The 11,702-nt window shown below is 44.7% G+C and overlaps 1 protein-coding gene across 1 annotated transcript; it reads right to left on the minus strand.

Annotated features, from left to right (window-relative positions):
- Nucleotides 1–461: 461 nt before the first annotated feature.
- Nucleotides 462–1,593, minus strand: LOC135525110 (transmembrane protein 100-like). The gene is made up of 2 exons (XM_064952858.1): nt 1,496–1,593; nt 462–1,198 (listed from the first exon to the last, which is right to left on the minus strand). Exon 2 carries the CDS (start codon nt 1,065–1,067, stop codon nt 660–662), a length of 408 nt encoding a protein of 135 aa, XP_064808930.1. The 5' UTR covers nt 1,068–1,198; nt 1,496–1,593; the 3' UTR covers nt 462–659.
- Between the last annotated feature and the right edge of the window lie 10,109 nt (nt 1,594–11,702).

Consider the following 11,702-nt stretch of genomic DNA (forward strand, 5'->3'; position numbering starts at 1 on the left):
TTTCCAAGGTTGAATGGTTTGGACCTTTCAGATGTTCAACTCAGCATGTTTCCATCCATCCATGTGTATCTATGTCTGTCCCATCCATACTTTTATGTCTCTCTCTTTCTCCCTCCCTCTCTCCCTCCTCAGAGTAACAGAGTAATCATCCTCAGAGACACGGGGATTGGAAAAACAGATAGAGGAAAAAGTGGAGGAGATGGAGGTTAGGGTAGCCTAGTGGTTAGAGCGTTGGACTAGTAACCGGAAGGTTGTGAGTTCAAACCCCCGAGCCGACAAGGTACAAATCTGTCGTTCTGCCCCTGAACAGGCAGTTAACCCACTGTTCCCAGGCCGTCATTGAAAATAAGAATGTGTTCTTAACTGACTTGCCTGGTTAAATAAAGGTAAAAAATTAACTTGTAAGTCGCTCTGGATAAGAGCGTCTGCTAAATGACTTAAATGTAAATGTAAATGTTAGGATTCCAAACAAGGAAGAGGAACTCTTAACCCTTTCCACCACTTCTCCAGTTCAGTGAGATCTAGTGTCTCGCTCCGAGAGTTAAGCACGTGCCAGGTTGATCGGTTTGGACCTTTCAGATGTTCAACTCATCCATCCATCTATTTGTGTCTTTGTCTCTGTACCATCCACCCCCCCCCCCTCCTTCCTCCTCCAGACCTCACAAGTTGCCCAGTTCGGAGCAGAAGAAACCTCCCTCCTTCTTCTTCCTCCTCTTCAGCCTGTGGTCTCTCCAGCAGATGGCCGCCATCAGCAGCATGACCACCCCCACCACCAGCAGCACCATGGACACCACCTTGGTCTGGTACAGGTCTGGCGTGTTATACATGAAGGTGACTGCCGTTCCCGCTACCCCGATCACCAAAGAGATCACCCCGAACGGAAACACACAGCGGTACCAGGACTTCTCCGTACCACCCGTGGCCTGGGCCAGACACTGCAGTGTAGAGAGTGACTCTGGGGGTAAGACCAGGTCCCCTCCTCCATGGGGCGACTCCGGGGGTAGGCTGCTGCCACAGTCCAGGTCTGAGTGAAGCCCTGGGGCCTGGCGTCCCGAAGAGCAGCCCATCTCAGAGCTGAGGTCCTTGGAAGAGGAGAGGAGTGAGAGGGGTTCCTCTGGTGGTTTTACTCGTGGTTCTCTTCTTTCTGCTACTGGGGCTGCTGCTTCCTCTGATGAGCTTGTCTGGAGTCAGCATTTGTCTGGAGGGTGAAAGACGGAGAGAAGAGATTAGTATCAGGAGGGAGACATTGAGATATATGGAGAGAGAAAGACAGGCAGAAGGGAGAGAGAGAGAGAGAGAGAAAGAGGGGATGAAGAAGTTATCTGGATAAATAAAAATAAATGGAGACAGGAAGAGGAAGAGACTGATGAAGTCAGAAAAAAGAGACAAAGAGAAAGATTCAGACAGAAAGAAAAAGATTCAGACAGAAAGAGAAAGGAAGAGAGATACGAGCTCGAGCTTCACATGCAATCTCTTTGCAAGACGATCCACTTACTCTGTCTCGGTGTGTGTGGTGCGTGGTGTAGTTCTTAGTGTGTGTTTTATGTTGCATCCGTCCGCACTGCTTTGCTCCCAGGTGTGTGTGTGTGTTGTGTTTCCAGAGCTTGTGGGGTTTAAAAAGACTGAAAGAAGGAGGATTGGCTAAGGAAAGGTGGTGGGTGTGACTCAGGAACCTGATTGGCTGCACAGTCACAGTGACGTCAAAGACTAGAGGGATGCAGGGGGACGTGGAGGGGAGCTGTTGGGAAGGAGAGGGATGATAGAAGATTGTTAACCATCTCCTCTTCAGCTCTTCAGATCCATTATGTTTGTATTTATGTATGTATATATGTATGTGTGTGTGTATCTGACTTACTGTCTGTGTGTGTGTGTATGTTTACAGTATCTGTGTTTCTGTCTCTGTGTGTGTGTGTGTGTGTGTGTGTGTGTGTGTGTGTGTGTGTGTGTGTGTGTGTGTGTGTGTGTGTGTGTGTGTGTGTGTGTGTGTGTGTGTGTGTGTGTGTGTGTGTGTGTGTGTGTGTGTGTGTGTGTGTTGTTGATGCAGAAGAGTGAAGCAGGCCAGGCTTCGTAGTGATACCATGTAACAGGCCAGGCTTCGTAGTGATACCATGTAACAGGACAGGCTTAGTAATGATACCATGTAACAGGCCAGGCTTCGTAATGATACCATGTAACAGGACAGGCTTTGCAATGATACCATGTAACAGGCCAGGCTTCGTAATGATACCATGTAACAGGCCAGGCTTCGTAATGATACCATGTAACAGGCCAGGCTTCGTAATGATACCATGTAACAGGCCAGGCTTCGTAATGATACCATGTAACTGGCCAGGCTTCGTAATGATACCATGTAACAGGCCAGGCTTCGTAATGATACCATGTAACAGGCCAGGCTTCATGTAATGATACCATGTAACAGGCCAGGCTTCGTAATGATACCATGTAACAGGCCAGGCTTCGTAATGATACCATGTAACAGGCCAGGCTTCGTAATGATACCATGTAACAGGCCAGGCTTCGTAATGATACCATGTAAGAGGCCAGGCTTAGTAATGATACCATGTAACAGGCCAGGCTTCGTAATGATACCATGTAAGAGGCCAGGCTTCGTAATGATACCATGTAAGAGGCCAGGCTTCGTAATGATACCATGTAACTGTAACATTGTGTGCACTATTTCCCTTCCATATAATCTCCACGTCAGCCACCTTTAACATGCAAAGCCGTTTCAACTCACTAACTAGTAATATAGTAAAACAAATCAACTTAGAGTGGAACACACACAAACACACAGACACACACAATCACACACAAACACACACAAACACACAGACACACAGACACACACAAACACACACAAACACACACAAACACACACAAACACACACAAACACACACAAACACACACAGACACATAGACACACACAGACACACACAGACACACACACAAACACACACACAGACACACACAAACACACAGACACACAGACACACACAAGCACACACAAACACACACAAACACAGACACTCAGACACACACAGACACACACAAACACACAGACACACACATACACACACAAACACACAGACACACAGACACACAGACACACAGACACACACAGACACACACAAACACACAAACACACAGACACACACCCACCGCATTTTCTCTATCCCTATAAAATGTTAAAAGCCCAGCAAGCAGGATAAATTAATAACGATGCTCCAATTCTCTGGATGGCAGGTTACTTTATCTACACTCTTGGAAAGAAAGGTGCTATCTAGAACCTAAAAGGGTTATCCTATGTTCTGCTGAGTCATTTTATAGGCCAATGCTGTTAACAAAAAAAGCATCTGGTACAATTTGCGAAATTCTGAGAAATACAACCACATAACGTCCATAAAACCCCTCAAGATTCTGAGCCTGCCTGGCAGGGTTGGTCCTACAAAGCCCCCTGATGGGTGAGCATAATATACAAGGAATTGCTCAAAGCTGCTAATGAGAACATTGACGATCTTGTATCTGGCTGGTGGGGATTCCGGTGGGGTGCCCCCACCCAGGTAGTGTCAGTGCTGGCAACACTAGCTGCAATAACTGTCTCGGACAGTCAGAGAGGGGGCAAATTATTGTGTCCCTGCTGGCACAGAATAATCAAAGGTCTGACTGCACAGAGATGCTTGGGAAAATGGTCACAACGGGTGACCAGCGTGTGTGTGTTTCAGGGGAAGGGGGTGAATCTGATCTCCATCACCTAGGACTTGACATTGGTTAATCAAACATGCCGTCTCAAACAGCTGCAACTGTATATACATTCACACATCAAGTCCTTTCTTGAGTTGGGCTTGGAGATGGAACAACTGTTGAACATCTGAGCGTGTGGTTGTTTGCGGGGTAAAGGGGTTGAGTGTGTATGAGTGTGTGTGTATATATCCCACATCTGTTGTGGAGGTTAGAAGAAATGTTATATCTATTGTTTACAGGAAACAAGATGAAGCTTTGTGGAAAATCGACTTATCCCATCAGTAGCTTTCGATCTAACTTGTAAATGCCAGGAGGTTTGTCATTATTGATCGATAACAATCATTTTTCCACCTCTCCCACACTAACTTTACAAAATTCAAACTTGCAATGCTTTTCTTTCATTATTTGTATTTTTTTATGCGTGAATACAATTGCTCACTGTTAGTTGTTGGCATTTCCTGCCTACGTTTGCTCACCTTGCCAATGAAGTAATCATAAAAATAATTGGCAACATCAAATGGTTTTGTGATAAATAATTTAAATCAGATTAAATTATTATACAAAATTCTTGCAACCAATATAATGTTATATATATGGGGGATACAACAGTCCCAGCTCTGCAGATTTTGCTGCGAAGAGACAGAATCATTGGAGCATTTGTTTTGGTACTGTCCATATGTAGATTGTTTTGGTACTGTCCATATGTAGATTGTTTTGGTCGTAGGTCCAGGAATGGCTGATAAAGTGCAACATTTACCTGGAGCCAACTCTGCAGATAACACTACTGGGTGATCTGAAAAGTCATAGTAACTCAATCAATAATGTTATAATCATTTTTGCAAAAATGTTTATCTTTAATTTACAATCTGTAGAAACTATGAGAATAGAAAGGTTCAGAACTTTTGTGAAACATCACAGTTAAAAATATATGGCAAATAGAAATCAAACTGGATGGCCTTCAGAAATAGATGCGCGGGGTTGAGGGTCGTGGAGGATTGGAAAAAATATATGGAGGATTGGAAATGATGCAGACAATTACATTGATGGAAGCTACAAGACAGCTGCAATATTAAAGCAGATCTACCACCTAAAATAATTCAATAATAATACCTTTTTTTTAAGTCCATAAACTGATTTATACTTTAGAACTGAGACGGTCTGAAAGGATAATAACATATTAGCCTGAAGGACATAAAATATCCCATCATAGCATTGTGAGAAGGAAAAAAAAACACTGAGCAAAAACAGACATTGCACGCATAAGTGAAATCTTGTGGGCCTTGGTGATTGTTTTCTGGCCCACCATCAAGGGAAGCCATGTGACAGAGTGCATGTGAGGGACGACATAGTTTCTATGTTCATGGTTGTATGTGTGTGGTGAATGAGTATGTATTTCTGTGTGTGTGTGTGTGTGTGTGTGTGTGTGTGTGTGTGTGTGTGTGTGTGTGTGTGTGTGTGTGTGTGTGTGTGTGTGTGTGTGTGTGTGTGTGTGTGTGTGTGTGTGTGTGTGTCTGTGTGTGTGTGTGTGTGTGTGTGTGTGTGTGTGTGTGTGTGTGTGTGTGTGTGTGTGTGTCTGTGCGTGCGTGCGTGCGTGTGTGTGTGTGTGTGTGTGTGTGTGTTGATGCAGGTGAGTGAAGCAGGCCAGGCTTCGTAATGATACCATGTAACAGGCCAGGCTTAGTAATGATACCATGTAACAGGCCAGGCTTAGTAATGATACCATGTAACAGGCCAGGCTTCGTAATGATACCATGTAACAGGCCAGGCTTCGTAATGATACCATGTAACAGGCCAGGCTTCGTAATGATACCATGTAACAGGCCAGGCTTCGTAATGATACCATGTAACAGGCCAGGCTTCGTAATGATACCATGTAACAGGCCAGGCTTCGTAATGATACCATGTAACAGGACAGGCTTCATAATGATACCATGTAACAGGCCAGGCTTAGTAATGATACCATTTAACTGGCTAGGCTTTGTAATGATACCATGTAACAGGCCAGGCTTCGTAATGATACCATGTAACAGGCCAGGCTTCGTAATGATACCATGTAACAGGCCAGGCTTATAAAATCAAATTTTATTTGACACATACACATATTTAGCAGATGTTATTGCGGGTGTAGCAAAATGCTTGAAGTGTGTGTGTGTGTGTGTGTGTGTGTGTGTGTGTGTGTGTGTGTGTGTGTGTGTGTGTGTGTGTGTGTGTGTGTGTGTGTGTGTGTGTGTGTGCGTGTGCGTGTGCGTGTGTGCGTGCGTGCGTGCGTGCGTGTGTGCGTGTGTGTGTGTGTGTGTGTGTGTCTCTAAGTGTGAGGGTAAGTATATGCATGCGTGAGCGAAAAATGGGGGTCAATCTAATAGCAAAGCGCAGGGCCGGTGTAATGGATGCTGTGAATGAATGACTCACAGGGAGAGAAGAGCAAGGAACAGAAGGAGAGATAGAGGGAGGGATAAGGGAGGCGGGGGGATATAGATAGAACTCGACAGAAAAATCAGGGAGAGAGAGAGCTAAAGAAAGATCTGTCACGGCATTGCCAACATGTTAGGATCTTTTATGCGCTCCAAAATAATACGGACCATTGTCTTACATACAAAACACCGAAAGACCAACAGTCTCTCAACAGTTATTCTGACTGTTCCAGTTCCAGGGATTTAATTCCAGTTCAATTGATTTTCGATGGAAAGGTGAAACCAAACTGAGAAATTCTTAAGAAATCAATTTCAGAGAGGTGATTAGTTTACTGTAATGTGTGTGTGTGTATGTGTGTGTGGGTGTGTATATGTATTTGTAGCGTGTGGTGCGTGTGTTGGCCTGTGCTGTGTGTCTAAAGAGACAGAGCCCTGGGGAAAGAGAAGAAGGCACTCGTCTGTGGCCTTCCCTCTCTACTGTCACTGCAGGAGCACGAGCCATATTACAGATCTCAGAGGGCCGATAACAAGCTAACTGTCACTGGACGAGACCTGGGGGGGGGGGGGGTCGGCCAGCCTCATTATTGTAATAATTAATCGATATTAAATAAAGATGATTGTTTGAAGAAATGACCAAGTCTCTCTCAGTACTGAATTTCCACGACACTACTCTCTGCCACTCTTTCATCCCTGTAAAGATTGGGACAGTCTTCCCTTTGTGTGATCTCTAGGCTAGCATTATAATGTCCTTTCTTTTGAAGATCTATGACACCTTTTTTTTCTTGCATTCAGTTCTATTAAAGAAGAAGAGAAATGCAGCTCTATCTGGTACTCAAACATTTTCCCATCACATTCGTCAGCGAATTGGGTACCAAGCATGTCCGAAGTGCATGAGAGGAGATTACTGTGATTCAACAGTTACTTGGAATTCTACTGCTGTCATCTGCCACTGCTCACACCTGCCAGTGTGACGGTAATACAGTCACCGCAACAGCTCTAGTTACAGTCTATTATAAATTACCTAACTTGAATAACCAGAATCTTGACAACATTACAGAACCTTGAGGGATATACACATGAAACAATACATTATATCAACTGGGTAACAGAGTGGCGGGTGGAGATAATGTATTTCACATTACAATTCTTGTAGATGTCCTCACCCAGAGCAATTAGGGTTATGTGCCTGGCTCAAGAGCACATCAACATATTTTTCACCTCGTGGACTCAGTGATTTGAACCGGCAATCTTTCAGTTACTAGCCCAACGCTCTTAAGCGTTAAGCTACCCGTTGCCCCGGTAAGTACATACTTACTTACAGATGTAAGATCTTAATTTGATCACCCTGTTGCAGGAGAACTGTCCTGCAATGTAGGAAATGTAAAACTTGTCAAGCATTTGAGGTTTAAAAAGGCTTCTGAAGTTTGTCATTTCCACTTCGAAATTTCAGACTTGATTTTCTTTTGATTGTCCCGGGTGTGACATAAGGCCACAACAACCTTTTGCCACAGTCTGTCTTTGGCCACAGCTTGTCCTCTGTCCAATGAGAGGCAATGCAAGAGGGTTATGAAAAAGTAGAGACAGAACAATGTTTTATCGTCATGGTTTAACTCATCAGTATTATGTGATGACATAGGATGTGATGACATAATTAACCAGGAAAAGCCCATTGAAAAAGTCTCTTTTTTTTTCGTGTGAATTTTACCCCTTTTTCTCCCCAATTTCGTGGTATCCAATTGTTTAGTAGCTACTATCTTGTCTCATCGCTACAACTCCCGTACAGGCTCGGGAGAGACGAAGGAAGAAAGTCATGCGTCCTCCAATACACAACCCAACCAAGCCACACTGCTTCTTAACACAGCGCCATCCAACCCGGAAGCCAGCCGCACCAATGTGTCAGAGGGAACACTGTGTACCTGGAAACCTTGGTTAGCACGCACTGCGCCCGGCACGCCACAGGAGTCGCCGGTGCGCAATGAGACAAGGATTTCCCTACCTCCCAAGCCCTCCCTAACCCAGACGATGCTAGGCCAATTGTGCGTCGCCCCCCGGTCGCGACAGAGCCTGGGCGCAAACCCAGAGTCTCTGGTGGCACAGCTGGCGCTGCAGTACAGCGCCCTTAACCACTGCGCCACCCGGGAGGCCTCAGTCTCTTTTTCAAGGGATACCTGGCCAAGAAGGCAGCAACAATCAAAACATTACAGAATTAAAACATGCAACAATACAATACAAAACATGATCCAGCCTAAAAAAAAACTATTTTACTCCTCTGTAACAGTCTCTCCCATTAAACATGTAAATGAATTCAGTGGCACTAAAATATCTAGATGGAGCATGGCTTCTAGACTATTCCATGCCTCTGCTGCACAAGACGAGAAGGCAGTCTTGCCTAATACTGTAAATGTCCTGGGGACTTTAAGTAGCAACCACCTAGCAGACCGGGTCTGGTAACTGCTGGTGGGGAAGGAGACCAGACTACAGAGGGAAAGAGGGACTTTAACCTGCTGGTGGTGAAGGAGACCAGACTACAGAGGTAAAGAGGGAGTTGACCCAAAAGGGCTTTGTAGATGAACAAATACAAATGTAGCTTTCTACGCATATAAAGTGAGGTCCAACCCACCATTTGGTACAAGGTGCAATAGTGGGTGAGTGACTTGGCATTTGTAACAAAAGCGCAAGGATGCATGATAAACAGTGTCCTATTCTCTGTAATACAGAGGAGGCTGCATGCATATACAACAAGCCACCATAATCAATTACAGAGAGAAAAGTGGCCTGAACAAGCTTCTTTCTAGCCATAAGCAGGAAGATTATTACAAAAATAAAAACCCAATTTCAATTTAAGCTTCCTCAAAAGATTATGCATATGAACTTTAAAGGAAAACTTGTCATCCAACAATATACCTAGGTATTTGTAGGATGACACTTTTCCAATGGATAAGCCACCAGATGTGACAATGCTAACCTTCTCTGTCTGAGTGCGAGCTCTGGTAAAGGTCATGAATTTAGTTTTTTGTACATTCAAGACCAGTTTTAGACCATAAAGGGAGGCTTGCGGTGACTGAAAAGCAGTCTGGAGCTCTTCAACAGCCTGAACCAGAGAAGGAGCACATGAATATATGACTGTATCATCTGCATACAGATACAACTCTGCTAGTTGCATCCCATGTCCCAAATCATTAATACAAATTGAGAACAAAACAGGAGCTAACATGGAACCCTGGGGCACACCTCTATTCATCTCAAGAAAGCTAGACTTGTGATTGTCAGTATATAACACGTTGTGTTCTGTCAGAAAGATAGTTCTGTAAACCAATTTACTGCCCCTTCACTGAGACCAACATTACTGAGTCTAGCTAGCAACAATTCATGGTCAGCTGAATCAAACGCCTTTGATAAATCAACAAACATAACAGCACAACATTGCTTTTTATCAAGTACATGTATGATGCCATTTACCACTGTCATAGCTGCAGTTGTGGTGCTGTGCCCCGATCTAAAGCCAGAGGGGTATTTGGAATGTCCAGTAGTGTCACGCCCTGATCTGTATTACCTGTCTTTGTGATTGTCTCCACCCACCTCCAGGTGTCACCTGTTTTCCCCATTAGTCCCCAGTGTATTTATCCCTGTGTTTCCTGTCTCTCTGTGCCAGTTCGTCTTGTTTTGCCAAGTCAACCAGCGGTTTTCCAAGCTCCTATTTTTCCCAGTCTCTGTTTTTTTCCTAGCCCTCCTGGTTTTTGATCCTTGCCTGTCCTGCTGCAGAATCTGCCTGCCTGACCACTCTGCCTGTCCTGACCTCGAGCCTGCATATCGCCTGGGACTGTCTCGAGTTTGACCTGGTTTAGGAACTCTCGCCTGTCCCCGACCTGCCTATCGCCTGGTACTGTCTCGAGTTTGACCTGGTTTAGGAACTCTCGCCTGTCCCCGACCTGCCTATCACCTGGTACTGTCTCGAGTTTGACCTTGTTTAGGAACTCTCGCCTGTCCACAACCTGCCTATCGCCTGGTACTGTCTCGAGTCTGACCTGGTTTAGGAACTCTCGCCTGTCCCCGACTTGCCTATCGCTGGTACTGTTTGGACTCTGACCTGGTTTATGAACTCTCGCCTGACCCCGACCTGCCTATCACCTGGTACTGTTTGGACTCTGACCTGGTTTAGGAACTCTCGCCTGTCCACAACCTGCCTATCGCCTGGTACTGTCTCTAGTCTGACCTGGTTTAGGAACTCTCGCCTGTCCCCGACCTGCCTATCGCTGGTACTGTTTGGACTCTGACCTGGTTTATGAACTCTCGCCTGACCTCGAGCCTGCCTATCGCCTGGTACTGTCTCGAGTTTGACCTGGTTTAGGAACTCTCGCCTGTCCCTGACCTCGAGCCTGCCTATCGCCTGGTACTGTTTGGACTCTGACCTGGTTGATGAACTCTCGCCTGACCCCGACCTGCCTTTTGCCTACCTCTTTTGTTATAATAAATATCGGAGCTCAACCATCTGCCTCCTGTGTCTGCATTTGGGTCTCTCCTTGTGCCCTTATAAATAGTGTTGATTTGTTAGGTGCTCTGGGATTTAGTCTTGTAGGCGCATTCATTAATTTTGAGTCACACAGTTATTTAAAAGAGTCCGATACAGGCGTAAGCATGTTCAAGTCTCCTGAAAGAATGAATTCAGTCATTTCGCTTGTGCAGGACATCAGAAATAGTTACGTGCGCCTCCCAAGGGTGGTCTGTAGCAGCTAACTACATGTGGGAGTTCTTATATACGTTCACTTCAACTGGAAGCATTTCAAAATGTTAGGCTTTGGTCATCGAGAATTTCAGAGGTGTTAAACTCACATCAATTGCAACCCCTCCTCCTTTACTCATCTATAATCCATTATAAAAACCGTGTAGAAATCAAGTTATTTGACACATTTCTTTAGCCAAGTTTCTGATAAAATCATATCTGCGTTTGTCTTATTGGCCCATATTATATTTTTGAAAATGTACTTCTGACATTAACCTGTAAGAGGCCAAAACTGCTCTGTTTTTAAAACCATAGTGAGTCCGTAGAGATTGCATGGGATCCACCAGCCCAAGGTTTGGTCGCACATTACTAGAGATCAACAGTAAAAGCATAACAATACCTCTCAGTTGCCCAATGCGTGAGGACTTGGCGGAGCCAGCACCATTGTCAATAAAACTAGTCTTTTGACACAGAAAGAAAGTAATTCAGTAGTTTGAAATGTTGGAAGTGTGCCATCAAGTGTAGATCCACTTGCGTTTGAGAGTGGTACAAATGCAGCTGCAGAGAGAGACCAAGTTCCTGGTGGTGTTGACATGATGGTCTCGTCGGAGTGTTTGCAAATTGTAGGGCATAAAGCAAAGAATTCACTCACCCATTGATCACTCAGCCTATTTAATCCAGGATGGCATTGAGTAAAGAGCAGTAACAGATACATAATTCCGTTTTTTAGAGGTCATCCAGGACAGGTGTGCAACAACCAGGAAAGGTTGTGTAGAACAACGTCAACATTATTCTATCTTCATGGTTAAACTCATCAGTATCCTGTGAT

The sequence above is a fragment of the Oncorhynchus masou genome, chromosome 31, assembly GCF_036934945.1.
Source record: "Oncorhynchus masou masou isolate Uvic2021 chromosome 31, UVic_Omas_1.1, whole genome shotgun sequence".
Lineage (NCBI taxonomy): Eukaryota > Metazoa > Chordata > Actinopteri > Salmoniformes > Salmonidae > Oncorhynchus > Oncorhynchus masou.